This window comes from Malus sylvestris, chromosome 13 (genome assembly GCF_916048215.2).
Source record: "Malus sylvestris chromosome 13, drMalSylv7.2, whole genome shotgun sequence".
Taxonomy (NCBI): Eukaryota; Viridiplantae; Streptophyta; class Magnoliopsida; order Rosales; family Rosaceae; genus Malus; species Malus sylvestris.
The window spans coordinates 12,505,574-12,527,624 of NC_062272.1; the positions used below are offsets into that span (position 1 = coordinate 12,505,574).

At 37.3% G+C, this 22,051-nt stretch overlaps 2 protein-coding genes and 1 long non-coding RNA gene across 5 annotated transcripts; 2 read left to right on the forward strand and 1 right to left on the reverse strand.

The window, feature by feature from the left end:
• The first annotated feature begins 2,325 nt into the window (after positions 1-2,325).
• Positions 2,326-8,212, forward strand: LOC126596082 (probable U3 small nucleolar RNA-associated protein 7). Its single transcript, XM_050262560.1, has 9 exons — positions 2,326-2,589; positions 2,800-2,873; positions 3,099-3,164; positions 3,242-3,331; positions 3,535-3,667; positions 4,347-4,465; positions 5,525-5,592; positions 6,378-6,426; positions 7,059-8,212. Exons 2-9 carry the CDS (start codon positions 2,823-2,825, stop codon positions 8,100-8,102), a joined length of 1,620 nt encoding a protein of 539 aa, XP_050118517.1. The 5' UTR covers positions 2,326-2,589; positions 2,800-2,822; the 3' UTR covers positions 8,103-8,212.
• Positions 8,213-14,618: 6,406 nt separating this feature from the next.
• Positions 14,619-16,703, forward strand: LOC126596084 (uncharacterized). The gene is made up of 3 exons (XR_007613828.1): positions 14,619-14,958; positions 15,086-15,249; positions 16,569-16,703. It is a non-coding gene; the product is annotated as an uncharacterized LOC126596084 (long non-coding RNA).
• On the reverse strand, positions 16,458-19,961 carry LOC126596081 (lipoamide acyltransferase component of branched-chain alpha-keto acid dehydrogenase complex, mitochondrial-like). 3 transcript variants are annotated; one of them, XM_050262558.1, is made up of 9 exons: positions 19,819-19,961; positions 19,390-19,580; positions 19,049-19,208; positions 18,651-18,776; positions 18,066-18,439; positions 17,476-17,723; positions 17,351-17,439; positions 16,883-17,110; positions 16,458-16,775 (listed from the first exon to the last, which is right to left on the reverse strand). In XM_050262558.1, exons 1-9 carry the CDS (start codon positions 19,924-19,926, stop codon positions 16,662-16,664), a joined length of 1,638 nt encoding a protein of 545 aa, XP_050118515.1. In that variant the 5' UTR covers positions 19,927-19,961; the 3' UTR covers positions 16,458-16,661. The 3 variants fall into 3 exon arrangements, with proteins under 3 accessions (XP_050118515.1, XP_050118514.1, XP_050118516.1); XM_050262557.1 differs by having other exon boundaries at positions 17,351-17,723; XM_050262559.1 differs by having other exon boundaries at positions 17,351-17,723; positions 19,390-19,546; positions 19,824-19,926.
• Positions 19,962-22,051: the final 2,090 nt, after the last annotated feature.

A 22,051-nucleotide genomic window follows, 5' to 3' on the forward strand; every position in this document is an offset into this window, starting at 1 on the left:
CCTTTCTCGTGTGCCCACACATCCAACGAAGCATCCTCATCTCCGCTACACCCATTTTGTGTACGTGTTGATGCTTCACCACCCAACATTTTGTGCCATACAGCATCGCCGGCCTTATTGCCGTCTTATAAAATTTTCCCTTGAGCTTCAGTGGCATACGCCGGATGCACTCTTCCACTTCATCCATCCAGCTTGTATTCTATGGTTGAGATCTCCATCTAATTCTCCGTTCTTTTGCAAGATAGATCCTAGGTAACGAAAACGGTCACTCTTTGGTATTTCTTGATCTCCGATCCTCACCCCTAACTCGTTTTGGCCTCCATTTGCACTGAACTTGCACTCCATATATTCTGTCTTTGATCAGCTTAGGCGAAGACCTTTAGATTCCAACACTTCTCTCCAAAGGTTAAGCTTTGCATTTACCCCTTCCTGAGTTTCATCTATCAACACTATATCGTCTGCGAAAAGCATACACCAAGGAATATCATCTTGAATATGTCCTGTTAACTCATCCATTACCAACGCAAAAAGGTAAGGACTTAAGGATGAGCCTTGATGTAATCCTACAGTTATGGGAAAGCTTTCGGTTTGTCCTTCATGAGTTCTTACGGCAGTCTTTGCTCCTTCATACATATCCTTTATAGCTTGGATATATGCTACTCGTACTCCTTTCTTCTCTAAAATCCTCCAAAAAATGTCTCTTGGGACCCTATCATACGCTTTTTCCAAATCTATAAAGACCATGTGTAAATCCTTTTTCCCATCTCTATATCTTTCCATCAATCTTCGTAAGAGATAGATTGCCTCCATGGTTGAGCGCCTTGTCATGAACCCGAATTGGTTGTCCGAAACCCGTGTCTCTTGCCTCAATCTATGCTCAATGACTCTCTCCCAGAGCTTCATTGTATGACTCATTAGCTTAATACCCCTATAGTTCATGCAATTTTGTACGTCGCCCTTATTCTTGTAGATAGGCACCAAAGTGCTCGTTCGCCACTCATTTGGCATCTTCTTCGTTTTCAAAATCCTATTGAAAAGGTCAGTGAGCCATGTTGTACCTGTCTCTCCCAAAACTTTCCACACTTCGATTGGTATATCGTCTGGGCCTACTGCTTTTCTATGCTTCATCTTTTTCAAAGCTACAACCACTTCTTCCTTCCGGATTCTACGATAAAAAGAGTAGTTTCTACACTCTTCTGAGTTACTCAACTCCCCTAAAGAAGCACTCCTTTCATGTCATTCATTGAAAAAATTATGAAAATAACCTTTCCATCTGTCTTTAACCGCGTTCTCTGTAGCAAGAACCTTTCCATCCTCATCCTTGATGCACCTCACTTGGTTTAGGTCCCTTGTCTTCTTTTCCCTTGCTCTAGCTAGTTTATAGATATCCAACTCTCCTTCTTTGGTATCTAGTCGCTTATACATATCGTCATAAGCCGCTAACTTAGCTTCTCTCACAGCTTTCTTCGCCTCTTGCTTCGCTTTTCTATACCTTTCACCATTTTCATCGGTCATATCCTTGTATAAGGCTTTACAACATTCCTTCTTAGCCTTCACCTTTGTTTGTACCTCCTCATTCCACCACCAAGATTCCTTTTGGTGTGGGGCAAAGCCCTTGGACTCTCCTAATACCTCTTTTGCTACTTTTCGGATACAACTAGCCATGGAATCCCACATTTGGTTAGCTTCCCCCTCTCTATCCCACACACACTGAGTGATTACTTTCTCTTTGAAAATGGCTTGTTTTTCTTCTTTTAGATTCCACCATCTAGTCCTTGGGCACTTCCAAGTCTTGTTCTTTTTTCTCACTCTTTTGATATGTACATCCATCACCAACAAGCGATGTTGATTAGCCACGCTCTCTCCTGGTATAACTTTGCAATCCTTACAAGTTATACGAATAATCGTTGGGAGATATACACACACTTATTTTACTTTTTTTTTTAGAGATACTCGGCGCCACAAAAACAGTTTGTGGCTCATTCACAAAACTTCATGCTTATAATTAGAATTATATATAAATCATTATGTAAACATCATTGCTTCAAAAAGTCAATAAAATTTGAGATTATTTAGCTATCTAATTGCACAAAACAAAGTGTCTAAATCGGCAAAAATATTACAAACCATTTATATATTTGCTATAGTCTAATTAACTAAACAATCCTAATTTTAATTAATTTTTTTCACAAAATAATTTGTATACAATATTTTGTAACATGAATAATGCAGATCATAATAAACACTAATAGTAATGATGGATCGGGCGGACCGCTGTCAAATCCTACGATCATATTCTTCATTTAACTTACACGGGGTTTGCGAGTTTGGACCGGGCCCATGGCCTTTCCATCTCTCCTGCCACTGTGTAGTTGCGTCTAAACCCTAGCCTTGTTTTCCTTTTTGTCCAAATATAAATTTCGTTAGATTATACGTTAGATTCAAACTCACGACGACACTCAACTCCTTTCCAGCACTGTGGTAAGGACGACTTGCGTGTCTAAACTCTAGCCTACGGTTTTGCTTTTTAGTTCTCCGTCAGCTTTTTGGTTCCCGGAATCGGAATCCTGTCTTCCACTCGTTCTAAAGGTAAACTGCACATCCACTGTTCGACAATATGTCTCGACGAAACATTTTGCTTATTGTTATATACGTCTTCTCCAGCAGCAGAAATTTACGTATCAGTTTTTGAAGTGCAGTCTCTGTATTTGGTGTCTTTGTCTCTGTATGTCCTTCAAAAAATGATGTTTAAGTTGGATTGCATTACTGATCAAGTTTCTGGGAATTTTGCGTTTTCAGGATACGAGCCTGGATTGGCCAAGATGGGTGTGAAACAAGATGAGGGCAATTATGTGCCTCCAAACGAGAAATCCGTACGTTTTAATTTCTGTGTAGAACATATGATAACATTTCTAGCAGTCTCTTGACATCTTCTTGTGGTCTTTTATGATCATTCAGGCAATCTGAGTTGTAATATTGCCTTTTGTGTGCATGTCTCCAACATCTTACTCGTCAGACTGAGAGTTTAAGTTTAACACTGGGGCTCTTATGCATTGCTTTTTGTTACAAACATAAATGGGAAGTATCTTAAATTGCAGGACAATATAACTGATGAGCTCGAGATAAAAATGAACAAGTTTCTTAGAGGCAAAGCTAATTTGGAGGTATGGAATCGAGAATTAGAGTTTTCATTTGAACTTGTTTAGTTTTCACTGCATCATTGCATTCCCAACGTCTTCAGGGCTTGCAAGATAAAAAGTTGAAGGGTCAACTTACCATTCGAGAAGAATTATATGGGAAATCTGCACAAGCTGCTGCCATGGCCGAGAAGGTGAATTTTTGTTTAGTGTGATATCCAGTTTGGGTTGCACAATGACAACCCCCGATATAAGTTTTTGTGTCCTCATTGACCATTGCTTGACCTGAACATGCTACCAAAAACATCGTCCTGTTTTTTTATTAATTTTTTATTTTTGTACATGTGATGAAGTATGTGATTTTTGTTGTTGTTTTCATTTGTGATCAAATTATCAGTGGCTTCTACCAAGTGAGGGAGGCTATTTGGAGGCTGAAGGCATGGAGAAGACATGGAGGATCAAACAAGAATCAATTGCTCGTGAAGTAGATATATCAAGCTCAAGGAATCAATTTGATATTATCTTACCAGGTTGACACCTAACACTACCTTTATTTATTGTAAAGTCACTCAGAAACTTAAAAGTGACGCTTTACTGTTTTGCTTATTGTAGTTAAAAGGACGTTGTATATACTTGGTTTTGTTGCCTTCTGATATCAGTTATGCAAATGCCGATTTAGCTGGCCTAACCAAACTTAATTGTGTGAAATAAAAAACAAAACTGTATATTAGCTATAAATCTTAGTGAGGTCGAAATATCGGTTCATGTTGTTCAGTTGCTGAGAGATGGATAAATCATTATCACATATGTTACTTATGGTACACATGTTTTAATTAATGGGGAATTTGTAACATCACGTGGCTGCATGCCACTTGTTATAATGTGTCCTCAAATATGTAGTAATTTAATGCATTGCGTCATGCTGTATAGGCGCTAGCATCTTTTGTTATTACACACTCTGTCTACTGATTGTAATGATGTTTCATATAATTTCATTGTAGATAAATTTTTTTAGCAATGCACCTCCTGAAATGCTATCAACATTTAGTGTAAGCAGAATCCTTTTCCCGAATAGTGTAAGCAGAGTTCGGACATATTGACACCGGAGCTCTTAAGTATTCAATATTCATTGAAGTGTCTAGATTAACTTTCCTGGCCTGCCTAATCTTGCTCTAATGTTTATCCCTGAATCCTAACTATTATCTGCAGATCTCGGACCGTACACGCTGGATTTCACCTCAAGTGGTCGCCATATGGCAATTGGTGGACGCAAGGGCCATCTGGCTATTGTAGACATGAAGACTATGAGGCTGATTAAAGAATTTCAGGTATTTCATGCAGTATGAGTGCAAATAAAGTAGCCAAGCTGTTGTTTTCAGTCTGATGCTGTGACCTTGTTTTACCCAAAATTGATTTGGACGTAGCGATATTGATTTGGACGTGCTGCTCGCAGACACGTTCACGTGTACTAGTCTTCATGTGTGAAGTTTGAATATACTAGTAATGAGTTAATGCCGATACGATGCCAGCTTTATAACTAAAAGTATGAGTCTTAATTGTATGCTGAAAAGAATTTACTGAGTTATATGGAAGAGATAATTGAAAGGAATCATGCAAGTACAGTTTTATCTTTCAATTGCTACGCTGTGTTCTATCCTTTTGCCATTTCTAGTGCAAGAATTTAACTAAGCAAATCTCGAAGTTTACATGCGAATGTAAGATTCCACTGTTCAGGGTAGTCCTTTTAGATGGATTAATGTTACTGCAGTCAATGTTGTAAAACGGTGTCCTGGATGTACATTTTGGGCCGTTGGTGTGAAGCATTCTTTCTATGTTCCTTAAAGCGAAATTGGGACTTATATACTACCTGCAAAAGTAGTTTAAATCAACCATCCAGACTATGCTCTGTATGTGGCACCTCCATCTGATTCCGTGCACATTTCAGTTAAATTATGTCACAAGGCAAACATGTGGCCACTTTTTCAAGTGATGTCTTTATGGCTCAAGATTTATAGAGTAGGCATTTGATATTATTTTTCCTTTTCTCTTTTCTCTCAAAAATCATTGGCTCACTAAAATATCTGATGTGATGATAACATCCTTGAAAATGGGCCCACATGTTTTGAAAAAAACCTGATTTGATATAAATTATGAACTGTGGAGGGGTGGCCACACGGTTGTGACTGGATTTTGAGACCACGTTTTAAAGTGCTAGTTATGAATTTTTTTTGGGGTGGTAAATGTGCACAGCCTAAAAGTTTAGGTTGTATTAGTTCAATTTTGTTTTCTTTTTTTCTAATGATATGGTGGAATGCTGGGTACTTCTTTTTCATACTTCAGGGTTTTGACTGGAACATTGGGCTGATTAACTGACTGTTGATGTTCAGGTTAGAGAAACAGTGCGGGATGTGGTGTTCTTGCACAACGATTTATTCTTTGCTGCAGCCCAGAAAAGGTATAAAACCTTTTGCAGTGCTTGTGGTAGTGCTGTCTGCTTGGCAATATTTTGATAGTTACAGGGCAGATTATGCAATTTTATTTTGTGTTGAAACGTTCTGTTGCATGCCCCTGATATTGCTCAGCATTAATAGCTCCGTTGCGTCCAGTGGACTTAACGTTTGTTGCTTTTTATTAATTATTTTACTTTTATTTGATATGCGACCAGCACTTGTTAAGTGTTTACAAGAACCAGCTGGATAAGCCAAAATTCTTTGCATTTGCAAGATAATGACAGTTTTGTGTTATAAGGATGGACCAAAATAGATGGATTTTTTAGCATTATTTAGGGGTGGATATGGAAATGATGTTGCATCAAGTTAGTTTTTGGTTCGTATTTGTCATCAGTTACTATAGAGTTCAGGCTGTCTTCTTTATCTGCATTATTACTGGACTGCTATTTGCAAAGCAGCAGTTGATGTTTCATGGTTTCAAATTTGTTGTCTTGTTTCTTTAGTAATTATTGTGTAATGTAAAATGTCTAGAGAGTTCATTTAATGACACTTGTAAACTGCAAATGGGCTCATTGTCTGTAGTTTGTGCGGTTGTTCTCTCTCTTAATAAAATCTATATTCTTAAAGAAAATGGGTAGCTTATAAGCAATAATCTCGTTTTGGATTCTATGCCACTTAAATAAAATCTATCTTCTGTTTAACTTAAATCCCTGTGTTTGATGATACTGTGTTACGACTTCTTGTTTTGTTTTATTATATTCAGTATGGCTAACATTCTCATGACTGGCAGGTATCCCTATATTTATAACCGGGATGGCACTGAACTTCATTGCTTAAAGGTTAGCATATTGCATTAAATAGATCGTGTTTTACTTACGCTGTTGTGGGTATCATCTTTTGGGTTAAGTGTATAGGCAGACCAGTTACCACACACAACTAGCAGATTGTAATCTGCTTATGTGTCAATTGCTTCCTGTTAATGAGAAGCGTGAACATTAAATACTGCTATCCAGGTAAACCATAAACACTTGGGGCTCGTTTAGAAATGTTTTTAAAATGACTGAAACAAGTTTTGGTGAAAATGCTTCCTAGAAAAGCACTCGAAGTATTTGTGCTTCTTCTAGGAAGCACTTCAAGTGCTTTTGGAACCCAAAAATATTTTCTCTAAAAGTGCGTTGAATGATTTTAAACGCACTTCCAAACAAGCCCTTAAGCAGGTCAAACATGCTTAAGCAGTACCAAATGGCACATCCATAATTTGGGCAGAATTTTATGACATTTATCTGGACTTAATGTGTGCGCATCCTCTAGGATTTCAATCTCTGTGAATCCTTGTTGGTCGTTTCTCGTATACGTTCAGCTCATTCCTTTTGTTTGCTCTAAATCTTCACACGTGAAAGAGTTCCTTGTGCTGACTAAATCGAGATGCATAAACATGGAACTAAAGTTATCTGCATTTCTTATCATGTAGGAACATGGTGCAGTTTTAAGGCTTCAATTCTTGAAAAACCACTTCCTTTTGGCATCAATAAACAATTTTGGGCAGCTTCATTATCAGGATGTGACAATGGGTGAGATGGTAGGTAGTTACAGGACAGGCATAGGCCGTACTGATGCGATGCAGGTGAACCCCTATAATGGGGTTGTTGCTTTGGGTCAATCACTTGGTACAGTTTCCATGTGGAAGCCTACAAGCTCTGCGTCTCTACTTAGACTTCTGTGTCACAAGGGACCCGTCTCGGCAATCGCATTCCACCCTAATGGCCATCTCATGGCGACAGCTGGGAAAGAGAGGAAAATTAAGCTTTGGGACTTGAGGAAACTTGGGGATGAACCGCTCCAAACTTTACCGGGCAATGCAAAGACGTTGGATTTTAGTCAGAAGGGTCTTTTAGCTTGTCAGCTGGGAAATGGATCATCTGTACAAATCTTGAGAGATTTGGATGGGAATCAGATGTACAAGACATACATGAATCATGGAATGGTTAAAGGTTACCAAATAGAAAAGCTGTTGTTTCGACCTTATGAAGATGTTTTAGGCATAGGGCACTCTATGGGATGGTCCAGTATCCTGATTCCTGGTTCAGGGGAACCCAATTTTGATACCTTGGTGGCAAATCCATTTGAAACGTCTAAACAAAGAAGAGAGAGTGAAGTGCACTCTTTACTTGATAAGCTCCCGGCTGAGACGATTATGCTTGATCCTGCAAAGATCGGCACATTGAAGCCCGAGAGAAAGAAAGAGAAACCAACAAAACAAGAGAAAATGGCCGAGATTGAAGTTGCTGTTGAAGTTGTGAAGGGCATTAAACTGAAGAAGAAAACAAAGGGGAGGAGTAAGCCGAGTAAGAGGACGATAAAGAAAAAAGACTTAATTGCAAAAGCAAAGAGTCCTTTCTTAGCGCAACAAATGAAAGAGGAAGAACAAGTAGCTAGAAAGAAGCAGAAAACGACTGAATTTGTGGAGCCACCAACATCGTTGATGCGGTTTGTCCGCAAGAAAGCAACTGCATGATGGTGCTAATTTAATTATCGATTTTAAGCTGTTGTATTGAACACTGGAACTGTGAGCACTATATTGGGATCAGGAACGGATTCAGGATTTTAAGCCATTTTTTTCTTTCATCCGAAGCTTGAAGCTATTAACAATCTTGGATTCTTACAAATGATTAAGCAAAGAAGAGAAAAGTGCAAGAAAGCTTTAGAGAGAGAAGCAAGAAATATGAAGTTTCAGAGTTCTCATTAACCACCACAGTTATTACACTCAAGCTTATATAGAGCTTACTAATACGTAGCGTATCAAGTAAGCTACCATATAACCAGTACAGTCAATACATGTGGACTAATAAACTGTTGACACATGTCCAAGTTTGTTATTAACCCCCCCCCCCTCTCAATCTTAACCAGGGTACCAAGGTTAAGATTGCTACACAGGACTATGAAGACCCTTAGTAAAAATGTTAGCAACTTGCTCCTTGGTTGGAATGTATTGAACCATTTTTTTTTTTTTTTGAATCTAGTGTCTCCGGGTCTTTGACCCGACTACTCACTAGGCCACCCGCCTGACCCCACAACATTTGGTAGGCAAGAAACTCTAGCAATTGCTAGGTGGGTACCTTGAGAGGTGTCGAACCCCAGACCTCTTGGTAACAAACCAAGGGCCTGACCATAAGATCTCCTTTTTGAACCTTCTCACGAACAAAATGGAAATTGGTGTCAAGATGTTTGATGCGAGAATGAAATATAGGATTTGTACTAAGTGCAAGAGTAAAGAGATTATCGGTGTAAAACTGGTGGTGAGGGAAGATAAACATGTAAGTCTCGCAAGATTGATCGAAGCCAACACACATCTACAACACAATGAGTAAGGAATTTGTATTCTACCTCAGTAGAACTTCGAGATACTGAAGATTGCTTTTTGGATTGCCATGAAACTGGATTATCACCAAAGAACACCACATAACCTGTAATGGATCTCCATGTGTTGATATCAGCAGCCCAATCGGAGTTTGAATAGGCTGATAACAGAGAAAAAAACCCAGATTTATAAGTCAAACCACAATGTAAAGTCCCCTTGATGTATCTGAGTATCATTTTGACAAGGAAGAATTGAGCATCAGTTGGTTGACTCATGTATTGACACATTACACCAACTAAATGAGCAATATCGGGTCTTATAAAAGTGAGGTATTGTAGTGCACCAACTAAGCTCCAGTATAAAGTGGCATCAAGAAGAGGTGTGCCTTCTGCAATATGCAAATAAGAGTGAGGTTTAGCTGGAGTTGGTGCAGGTTTACATGTATCTCTGCCTACCTTCTTTAACAACTCAGTAGCATACTTGGTTTGGTTAACAAACCGATCTCCATTCTCTTGATATTTAATGTGCAAGCCTAAAAAATAGGTCAATTTGCCCATATCTTTTAACTTAAACAAGTCACCAAGAGTAGTAACAACAACTTGAACCTGAGAGGCATCTGATCATCCAGTGATGATTATATCATCAAAATATAATAAGAGAATCACTACATGTGTGCCATTAGATTTGATAAAAAAAAAACTAGCATCAGATTAAGAGACATTAAAACCAAGACTAGGTAAAACTCCAATGAATTTTGAATGCCAGACTCGATGAGCTTTGTTTCAATCCATATAAGGGCTTAACCAATCTACATACATAATTTGGATGCTGAGAATCAACAAAGCCTTGAGGTTGGAGCATATAAACCTTTTCTTGCAAATGACCATGCAAGAAAGCATTTTTAATGTCAATTTGTTTTAAAGTCCACTAACATGAAGTAGCTAAATAAGTCTAACAGTGGAATGTCTCACCACTAGATTAAAAGTCTCAGAATAGTCAACTTCATATTCTTGAGTGAACCCTTGAGCCTCTAAGCAAGCTTTATATCTAGAGATACTACCATAAGAGTTTCTTTTAACCTTATAGACCCATTTACATCCTACTACTGATCTTTGAGAAGGAATATGAACCAATACCCAAGTCCCTTGAGATTTTAGAGCATCAAACTCCTCCTTCATTGCTTGTTGCCATAAAGGATTTGAAGAAGCATACCTAAAGTGTTTAGGTTCCTCTACATCAATCATATCAGCTAAATAGGTATAACCAGAAAAGCTATACTCATTTGGAGCAATTTGTAATGAAGATGACTCTAAAGAGGTTGCCAAATAAGCTAAATAATCTTGTCTAGATATTGCACTTGTTTTCAATCTAGTTTGAATTGGAGAAACATGATTGAATGTATGAGATGGATTAGTGATCTCAGATGCTATACGAGAAGCTATATCAGGAGAGTCAACAAGAAGTAACACCTGCAACTGTGCAGGGTCTAGGACAAGTACCAAAGAGTGTGGAGGAGTGGCATTTGTATGAGCTATTGATGTTGATGTTTTAGATTCATGTGCATAAGGAGCAACCATTGACCATGATGAAGATCTCTCTGATGTAGAAATTGATGTACTAGATGAACTACCATACACACCACCAAGACCATTCTGAGTATTGATCACAAGTAAAGTAGCCACTAATGAAGTAACCAATCTATTGTCTTAAGCAATAGGACCACACTGAGATGGAGCAGCATGAATTTTAGCAGGAAATACACTTTCATCATGGACAACATGTCTTGATAAAATCATTTTCTTTGACTAAAGATTGTAGCAGATAGTACCTTTATAACCAACTGAGTATCCCAAAAACACACATAATATTGATCTAGGCTATAGTTTATTGGAATTATATGGCTTGATATAGGGAAACAGTTGTACCAAAAACCCTAAGATGATGAAAAATTGGAGGCTTATGATACAATGCAAGAAATGGAGAATCCATATGTAAAGATTTATAGGGCATTCTGTTAATCAAGTAGACAACATGAACACATGCATGAAACCAGAAGTCCTGAAATAGACCAACAACACAGAGCAAAGTAATAGCAGTTTCAATGATATGTCTATTTCTCTTCTCAACAAATCCATTATGTTGAGGAGTATAAGGGCATGAGATCCTAATATTCTTTTAGAACTCAAAAAACCTTCAAACTATTTACTAGTATATTCACCCCATCCATCAGATTGCAAATACTTAACAAAAGCATTGAAATGTACTGAGATGAAGGTATAAAATGTCATAAAGATGGAAAAAAAAATATACATCTGATTTATTGCATAAAGGAAAGATCCGTACAAAACGTGTACAATCATCCACAAAGGTTACATAATACCTATATCCTTCAATGGATTTGACTGGAGAATGACACCAAATATCAGAATGGATCATTTCAAAGGGTACTAAACATCTAGAAGACTCTTGAGGAAAAGGTAATCTTGACATCTTCCCCTGAATACATGAGCGACACATTGTACTGTGATCATCTACTACATTTTTTATTTGTGACTTTCTCAACATAACAGATAAGACCTCATTTTTTGGATGCCCTAGTCCTTGATGTCATAAGGAAGACTTGATTAATTGCCCAAGATATGCTGAAGAGTGTATAGTCTTGAAAACAGGAATCTAAAACAGCTTATTTTGCCTACACCTGCCTTGGTAAAGAATCTCCTTGTTTACCTTGACCTACACAAAGAATAAATTGTCATCATAAATGAACCAACATTGATTGTCTATGCAGAGTTGTTTAACAAACAATAAATCCTCAGCAAGATTGGGCACGTGAAGCACTTGGGTAAGTTTAAGAGAATGAGATGGTGTATTAAGCATTGTAAATCCAACATACTTGATGGCAAACCTTGACCATTGCCTATTTTGATTCTGTCATTGCCTTCAATATTTGGTTCAAACATGAAAGGTGTATCTAAAACTAATAAGTATCTAAATTCAAAATTTAAGATGAAGGATTTGAATGAAGTAGATACTATCTTGGGAATTAAAGTAAAGAAACATAGTAGAGGTTACGCTTTGTGTTTAAGCATCTAAAAATTGCTTCTTAAGTTTAAGCATCTACAAATAGTAGAGGTTACGCTTTGTGTCAGTCACATTATCCAACTTGCATCTGAATATCCTTCAAGTATTGCTGGAAACTTAGAGTAAGTTAAACTCAGGTTAATAGTTCTTTTAAGATAACCAAAAATTCTATTTATTGTTTTCCAATGAGCAGTACATGGATGACTAGTGTATCTAGAAAGTTTGCTTACTGCAAATGTAATATCTGGCTTGGTACAATGCATGACATACATTAAACTTTCGATTACACTAGCATACTCAAGATGCAAGTTGGATAACAAGTGCTAATGATACAAATACCCCTTATTGAAGGATATTCAGATGCAAGTTGGATAACAAGTGCTAATGATAATAAGTATTACAATTGCTGAAGGAACAATATCTTGGGCTTCGAAGAAGCAAACATGTATAGTACATTCACCTATGGAATCTGTTTGTACCATACTTGACCAATCCCGAAACTACCGAGTACCGGTCAACGTTATACCGTCAAGGACCCAGAAGAGTTTCCCTCCAACCAGGAGGCCAATCACAGCGCGACACGTGTCGACATCAGAAGTCAATCATAGCACGACACGTGTCAACACCAGAAGCCAATCATAATACGACACATGTCAATGTCAGAACAAAACTAGAAACTCCCTTATATAAAAAGAGATAATTCACTAATACTCACTAAAGGATAGCTTGAACCTATGTACTTGTGTAAACCCTTCACAATTAATGAGAACTCCTTTACTCCGTAGACGTAGCCAATCTGGGTGAACCACGTACATCTTGTGTTTGCTTTCCTGTCTCTATCCATTTACATACTTATCCACACTGGTGACCGGAGCAATCTAGCGAAGGTCACAAACTTGACACTTTTTGTTGTACCAAAGTCCTCACTGATTTTGTGCATCAAAAGAATCTGAATTTATAGCATTAGCGGCAGCAGGTAAAGAAGCGGAATGGATTAGAAATTTGTTATCGGAAATAGAGTTGTGGCCACAACCAATGCCATCCATTTCTTTATACTGTGATAGTGAGGCTACTTTGTCTAGAGCATACAATAAGGTATATAATGGAAAGTCTAGACATATTAGCTTGAGACATGAATATGTCAAACAATTAATAACTGATGGAGTTATTAATATTATTTATGTTAAATCAAGTAATAACTTGACGTATCCGTTAACGAAAACGCTTTCAAGAGTTTTGGTAGTTAGTACATTTAGTGGAATGGGGCTAAAACCCTTTACTGAAAATTAGCCACCAATAATGGTAACTCGACTTTGTCTAGAACATCACTAGTTTAAAAGTTTAATGGGTAATAACAAGTTATTGATAAGTGGTTGTGAAAGCACTGAAAATTAATATATAGCTCATTGCATGATAATCAGTGCAAGACTGTTACGTTTAGGAGGATGAGTTTTATCTCTTAATGAGGTTATTTGTAGTTAGGTCTATGGTAGCAGGGACATGGGAAGGAACCTCACCTATATGAACATAAGAAGCGGTGCCGCTTCTACCAAGAGTTGGGTTTTCTTTTGTAAATGTTTATGAAACTAGGATGAAGCACAAGGCTATAATAATGCTGAATTAGTTCAAAATTTTCTTTAAGGAAATAAGACATAATCATGTGTGTAGTGATTATGGTTTTAACATAAGAATAGTTGGTTTAAACTTAGGTCACTATCGCATTCATTATAACTTTGAATTACTTACACTAATTAAAGGTTTAATTCGAAAGACACCTTTATTGTATGCATGATTATATCAGTATGTTTGTGGTTAATTATAAAGAGGGAAATGTTATTATATTATTTATCATATTGTTGAAATTGGAAAGGATTGTTAGATATTTCAATAATAAATATATAAATTATTATTATTATAAAAAAAAAAAAATATATATATATATATATATATATATATATATATATATATGACTTGGCTGCATTGTGCTGCAGCATGTGTGTGTGTAATCTATTAACGGTGCTGTGATGCGCACAAACTGTACGGGCAGCAACCGTTATGAAAGGTTGGGCTTCATTCAACCTTTTCACGGTTGTATATCTTGTTGAATAGTTATAATTTTTTTATTAAAAAACATGATTTTTATTCAAATTTTACAAGTCGAATTAAAAGATGTAATTAATTAATATTTATTTTTTGAAAATTCTAAATAGAAAACATGTCATTTGGATTAATATTATTAAGAATAGTTCTGTATCTTCAATTAAAATGAAATGGCTCGATAAACGGATGCTTTAATGCCTATAAATACCTATTGTGGCATAATGTTTCACACACAATTTCAGAAATTTATTTCTACATTCCTTACTCTCTTCTTTCTTCATCACATTCATACAATTTCTTTCTAGTTATTTCTAAGAGAATATAATTCGGTTTTGCTAATCGAATATTTCATACTTTATTGTATCCTGAAAGTGATTTACCAAGAACCCTTTAGCAAACTCATTCGAATGAGAACAAATAACACTTTAAGGAAACAATTTAAATCGAACATCAAAGTCATCGTTTGAATTATTTTCTATAGTCCTACATTTACTCTAACAGATTCTATCATGGGTATCACCCATATCGGTTCCGGTTCCCTTGTTGTATGCCCCGCCACACTACCACCACTCGTTTCTCAGCTATGGATGTGCGTGTCGCTGCGTTGGAGACCTTTGTGGCTAACTTAAACTCTTCCTTGTCCAATACACTGGATGCCAAATTACCATTGTATTTTGAGCAGTTCTTTCGTGAGCTAGCTTGTAACCCAGCGCTGGGTCCTCCTCGAACACAAATCCAGTACCTCCTCTTCTCTTGGCTGAGCAACCGGAAATGGACCCTATTTGCCCTCCTCGTCGCGAGCTCTATGACGGCGGCGGCGGCCATGCTCTAGGTAACCTTGGCAGCTCCGGATTGATTTTCCCCGATTTCTTCCTAGTGATATCCCCTGGCTTGGATCTAAAAGGCCCAGCAATTTTTTACTTATTACAACACAACTAATCATCTTAAGGTGTTGACAGTGACCTTTTAATCTTGAGGGGGGAGGCATTACAGTGGTTCCGTTGGTTAGATAGTTTACAATCTACACCACGTTGGGAGGAATTCACCAAGGCGTTTTGTAAGGAGTTAGGGCCCTCAGAGTTTGAAGATTGTACTGAAGCATTATTTAAATTACGCCAATCAGGTACCCTCAAAGACTATACTACTGAGTTTCATATATTAGTAACTCGTACTACTAATGTTGGTCCTATCTTGCGAAAGAGTTGCTTCCTTGGGTGTCTTAAAAAGGAGTTGAAATTTGATGTTAAACTGCTGCGTCCTAATACTGTCCATGAGGCTATAGATTTGGCTTTACAAATTGACACTAAGCACTAGGAACTGAGGAATACACATCCTAAACCTTCAGTACCTTCTAGACCTCAGAACCAAAGCAGTGCTCCAAGTTTTACCCATGTACCTAGACATGGTTCCTTGTATGTTAAGAAACTTTCACCTAAAGAAATACAACGTTAAAAAGAGAAGCGAGAGTTTTGGTTTTTTGAGGAAAAATGGGAAAGGCGTCATAAGTGTGCTAATAAACACTTACTCATGTTGGATATGGTGCATACTCTGATGATCTTAATGAGCTTGTATCTGAGGAGCCTCAACCTGAGCTATTGCATATGCAACTCAGTGAGTGTGCCTTTTATGGCACCACTGCTAATCAGACATTGCAAACCATGAAAGTAGATGGTTTCATTAATGACCACAAGGTTAAAATCTTGCTTGATTCTAGAAGTACCCATAATTTTGTGGACTCCAGATTGTTGAAGAAGCTTGGTTGGCCATCTCAGCACACTAAACACTTTGAGATAATGATTGCTGATGAGGACAAAGTTAGTAGTTCTATGTGCTGTAAAGCCACTCCATTGTCTGTTGGGGGCTATGATTGTCAAGTAGATTTGTTCTCTCTTCCATTAGGGGGTTGTGATGTTGTTTTGGGAGTTTAGTGGTTATCCTCACATCCCTTCTTTTCACGAGATTTCTCTGCAGCAGCTTGACAAAGAAATCTTCAACTCTAATTTGGGTTTATTCTTGTATATATTCTATGGAGAACCAGAAATTAGAAGCTTCTGAACTCACTCCTACGCAATTGCAAGAACTGCAATCTCTCTTAGGGTTATTTGAAGAGCTTATCATTTTACCTATCAAGGACAAATACCCTATTCCTTTAATTGATGACTTGCTGGATGAATTATTATGTGCAGTTTATTTTTCTAAGCTTGAATTGAGGTCTAACTACCTTCAAATTGAGAAGGTTGTTTTTTTACCCCACGTCCCCCACTTCACAAAACCCCCTCCCATTCTTCCAAGTTCTACCCCCAATTTTATTTCCTTTTTTTTCCTTAAAAATAGTGATATAAATATATTTATAACAAATAATAGACAAAGTCAACAGTGTACATGTAAATTATTTATTAAACTAAAACCTACTCTTGAGCCGGCTGTTTTGCTTGTAAACAGCCTTGAAATCGAACTATACAAAGTCAACAGTGAATTCAGTCCGTTGAGAAGCGCATATTCTCAGGCAGCAGGGATCGACCGACAACCAGTGATCTATCTCATACGCAACATGAGCAGCTCTGGATTCTCTATAAATTGTTTCCATTCGTTGCAGAACCTGGCAACAGTTGCTCCATCCAGCACTCTATGATCTGCGCCTATATTGACCTGAGAAACAAAAATGTTATATTTAGACCGGCCAACCATTTGTATGGAAGTCATGCAGATTTACCCTTTTCAACTGATTGCAATGGAGAAACAAAAGAAACACTCACCGTCATAACTGAGACAGGATGTAAAGTTCCGTCATCTGCAAATCGTGGAACCTTGTGCATTCGTCCAATTGCAATAATGGCAACCTCAGGTAAGCTGAGAAGAGGCGAACCATATTTCCCACCAATTGCTCCAATATTACTTAAAGTTATTGCTCCGTCAGATATATCTTCATGCTTGAGCTTGTTTTCCATTGCAAGTTGTAGTAACCGTGAAAGTTCCATTGTTATCTGCACACATGGAACATAGAATTAATAGAAGCATATGTCATTCACTTTCACCACGCATTGAGTACCACTAATGCTGCACAGGTAGATAATTGTAATAATCTTACAATCCTAAAGTTCAAGCTGAAGCTGCAATTATGAAATTGTTCTCCAAAACATGAATCTCACGCAAACAAACGAAACAGTGTATACACATTCAGATACGCAGTGTATGCTACAGTTGAGGGGTCACATAGAACTAACCTCCAAAATAGAAAGAGACTGAACATTCTTTATGATTGGTACAACTAGACCATATGGAGTAGCCATGGCAATTCCGATATTGTGGGAACCTGTAACAATTGCTATGGATTGTACAGAGTACAAACCTTTGAGGGTGACCTCGAGTGACTCTTCATTGAAGCTACTATTCATCAGGGGATATTTGTTCATGGCCATTGAGAGAGTCTTTATCAATAATGGAAGGAAAGTGTGCTTGACATTTGAATCGGTATTATTACTTTGGAAAGAATTTTTCAGCTCCACAAGTGCATCACACTTTATATCCTCAACATAATGAAAATGTGGAACTTTTGCAGCCATGCTCATTGATTGAACCATTCTTCGCTGAAATCCCCTGAAAGAACAAACTACAGTTAACTCGCTGCATACTTCACTCTGTCTTGAATAAAACCGGTCGTAGGTCGTACCCAGTGCACAAGGCTCCCGCTTTACGCAGGGTCTGGGAGAGGTGAATGTCGGCTAGCCTTACCCCCATTTATGGAGAGGCTGCTCCCAAGTGTCTTGAATAAGACCACTAAAAACAAATATTATCTATGATATTCTGCTACTGCACAAACATTAACAGATACAACTCATTAACCAATATTATCTGACATAAGTTCAGCCGTGGATCATACAAATGATTCATTAATGAACAAAGGAGGCGTTCCAAGTTCATGTTTGCATGCTATATTACCTCAGGGTAACTGTCTTATAGTCATAATTCCATCGCGATTCAGCTGAAGTATGTGCGTAACTATCTTCTCCTCCCAAAGCTTTCTCGGGACTAGCACTCAAGGAGACAGAAGGAACTTCAATGATTCCCTTCTGGGCAGCATATTTAATGACATCTTCTTTTAACACTCTCCCATCTTTACCAGTTCCACAGCCTTCATTTATGTCTATATGGAATTGCTTTGCAAGGTTCCGAACAGGAGGTGTCGATAAAACTCCGCCTATGTTATGTGTGTTCAGCTCAGAATCTAGCAACTTAGTGTTTTCCAAACTCTCACAAATCTGCTTTGGAACCTGAGATTCCTCGACGGCCATCTTTAAAAGAATTTCTCCAACCTAAGATTTCATTTAAACTCTAAGGCATAAATAAGAGTTTCAAATTAGGATTCAAAGAAACATGAGCTAATCCACCAAAAAGAAATGCTTTGTCACTAACTTTCTGGAACAAGTTCAATTTCTAAAAGAACAATTGTTTTCACTATAACGCTGCAGACCTCTCTCCACTATTCCTAAAACTCTAGGATGTAAGGTGTAAAAATATTCTGACCTTGACGATGTCACCTGGAACATAGAGAAGCTGAGAAACTTTCCCCAGATAACGGCTTGTTATTTCGATGGTTGCTTTGTCACTTTGCACTTCACAAAGTGGCTGAAATTCGTCAACTTGATCCCCCTGCCAAAATCACAAATTAAACCTCTAATTCCATATTCTCTTCAAAACAACCTCAGTTACTCATACTAATTGACGCTCCAATTGCATGGAAAACGAGTAAGTCAGTTTCTTTCAACGAGACCGCCCAATGTGCAGGCCTGCCAAAACTTCCCACACAAATCTAACAAACCTTGCGCAAGTACGTGGATCAACAATATAAACAGATACAAATGTATGTGCATATATATTGTATAGGATATGATAATGCAAAACGTATAGGAGGAATTACAGACCTCCCGCACGAACCATTTGAGGAGCTCGCATTCGGCAATGCCTTCACCGGTTTGAGCCAATGGTACACCAACTATACCATTACCATTACCATTACCCCCTGCTGCAACATCAGCCATTGCCTCACTTGAAAACCACCTCCCATTCACATTATACGCAATTCTACACTACAAAATTCGCAAATTGCTAAATTAATGAATAAACCTTACAGATTACGAATAAATTTAACAAATTTACCACAAAAATCGAAAAGAACCAATTGTGCATGTAAATTTGCACAATTCTCTCAACTTTTATTACTGACCAACCATTTAATCAGAACCAAGATTAAATAGCGAGAGACTTACATTGGATATCTGATCGGCGAAGCGGAACCAGGTGGAAGCGGCAGTAGAGAATGAAACGAGCTCGAAAGTGGAGACTCGAAACGGAGAGTTGTGGAAAGAATGCACCGCCGGCGATGGAGCTGAAGAGGTGTACGGAGAAATCCACCGGCCGCCGTCGAATCAGATGAATTGAAGAATAGTAAAGGAGCTAAATTAACAAGGGGTATGGAAGAAGTAAAAAATGATGTATGGATAGCACACCCGTTCATTTTTTAGATTTTACAAGCAAAAAAACCCGCACGATGTCGCGGGTTTACAACTTTAGTTACACATAATTACAACAATGTTTCTAATTCTACTACTACATATATACAACCATACTCACAATCCTATTTACACACATACTAATCAGCATTTAAAACTATGTTAAATGGGGGGAGTTTTACCTCAGTACAAAACTTGATAAACCCATGTAATTGGTTCTTCCTCTTATAAACTGGGCTAAATGTTGCACATAGATCGTCGATTTCCACCGTAAAGAAGGGATTCTCCATCGTCACCACAATTGGTGTTCTCTTCCTGTTTTCCTTTTCCCATATGATGGAATTCCAATCTTGAAGCCATTTTCTCACACTAAATAACAAAAAAATAAATTTAAAAAATTAAGAGGAAAACAAAGAAAAGCATCTAATAACTTATATTTGGAGACAGAAAAATAAGCAAAACCCAGTTGAGAACTCAACCATAAAAAACCAAACTTTACCCAAGAAAACTCCAAAAAACTAAAAAAAAATATTGAAGAATGTATTTGAATTTTACACATAATGCAGCAAAGGAAAGACAAAAAAGAAAAGAGTAAAGCCATCAAGCTCAACCCTTTAATTTAAGCTCTAAAAAAATTAAACACAACCCCATTAAATCATTAATCTTACTGTAACGACAAATTATTATGGCCAAACTTTTGGTGCCTATCAAAACCAAGTTTTCATATATATACAAAGCATCTATTTAACCAATGAATTGATGGAGTTAACCAATGAATTGATGGAGGGCGAAAAAGAGAAACAAAAAAAAGGCCATTATTCAATTATGTGGAGAATTACTTGATACGTACAAAAGGTTTGAAAATTAAACTGACATTAAAAAAAAAGATGAGATGGAGTGGAAATCACATACCAACATCAAGCTTAAATTTGTGGTGCTCATTTGTAGTGCTATCTGCAATTAGTCTTATCAGAAGCTTCTGCATTGGTTGATGTCTCGGTCTTCTCCTTAGCTGCATGTACATTGTAGACTTGGGTAGATTAGAAGCAGAAGAAAATAAAAATATAAGTTGAAGTTATAACTTAACTACCTATGTTGACTCATGTCCAACACATAATAACAATAGCAAATCATTTATCATCTCGTGCACTGGTTTGTCATTGTCACTCAAATTCACAAAATCATTTACTCCAAATTTCTTAGTTATGACCTAGATCATGCATCTATCAGTATAAATACAGAAAAGAAAATAAACGCAATTTATTAGAACAAAGAATTTGGGATCAACAAAGTTTCTCCAAACTTACAGCGAGGCCAATAAACAGCAACTGAGGATAATTTTTCGTTTAGCTACATTCAGAGGGGTACCCAAACTTGATACTAAAAAACAAAATATCCAGTATAATGAAAACGAATCAATATGTAGTATCAGTTTAGGATGCATAATTCAAGGCTCTAAAGCATTGAAGTAGGACATCAAACCTGTCAGTATGGCACAACTGAGGATGCAAACTTTGTCCAACTGAGCAAGGGACTTAATTTTGGAAAGACGGCCACAATGAACACCAATGTATTCACTCGAAGTAAATGTGCCTAGAAAAGTCTACTCATAGTTTACAAATATGCAATTCTCAATGGTTAATCATATAAAATCACATATATATATAGACACATATGTATAAACTATGCATATTATATGTATGTGATGCTATTATTGCTGACCTTCGGCAGAAGTAGAGTTCAATGTGATAAACTGAGGTATATTTTGACCTTTACCCTCATTTCCATGGCATTAGGTGGAGCAACCTTCACCCTCTCTATCACCAACGGCTTCCCTGCCTCACATGCAATTGCTGTTGCAAAATCTACAACACAGAAATCCCAAATTGAGGAGTATTAAATCTCTATCCTCAAATATCCTTCGAAGGACATGCAAAATGAAGAACAATGGACCTAGCGGGCAAAGAAGCTGATTGGTGTTCATAAAAAGGATATTTTAGTTTTAATTACCTTGTATTTGAGAAGAGGTTCAGAACTCTCTTCAATTTCTTTTGGTTCTGGTTTGGCTCCAAGCCTATCCTCCGTTGTCGCCATTGACAAAAGGCGGGCTTTTATGAATAGAAGTGGACATGAATGGAGCTTGATATGATCTAATTATGAAAACATATACTAAGCAAACATAAAATTTAAGGTGCATGGACGAATTTATCTAAATATGTTAAGAAGAATATCATTTTTTTACATATTTTCTCGACAACCAAACAACAATTTTGTCGCCGGTGTTCAGACGGAAATAATTCTCCGGAATTTGAAGACCGAAACCCTAAAACCTTAACACTTGAGATCGATTCGATTAAGAGTGAGAGAATTTGTAGAATTTTATATGTTAGTTTGGGGGTTTAAGTTTGTTTTCTT

Excerpts from the sequence above, each read along its gene's own strand:
- LOC126596082 (XM_050262560.1), top strand. The coding sequence starts at position 2,823 with ATGGGTGTGAAACAAGATGAGGGCAATTATGTGCCTCCAAACGAGAAA. Across the intron at positions 3,165-3,241 it reads GAGGCAAAGCTAATTTGGAG|GGCTTGCAAGATAAAAAGTT; the intron begins GTATGGAATCGA and ends CAACGTCTTCAG. Across the intron at positions 3,332-3,534 it reads CTGCTGCCATGGCCGAGAAG|TGGCTTCTACCAAGTGAGGG; the intron begins GTGAATTTTTGT and ends TCAAATTATCAG.
- LOC126596081 (XM_050262557.1), bottom strand. The coding sequence starts at position 19,926 with ATGGAGAATCCCTTCTTTACGGTGGAAATCGACGATCTATGTGCAACA. Across the intron at positions 17,111-17,350 it reads AGTCTCTTTCTATTTTGGAG|ATAACAATGGAACTTTCACG; the intron begins GTTAGTTCTATG and ends CCATGTGTGCAG. Across the intron at positions 16,776-16,882 it reads ATCCTGTCTCAGTTATGACG|GTCAATATAGGCGCAGATCA; the intron begins GTGAGTGTTTCT and ends TTTGTTTCTCAG.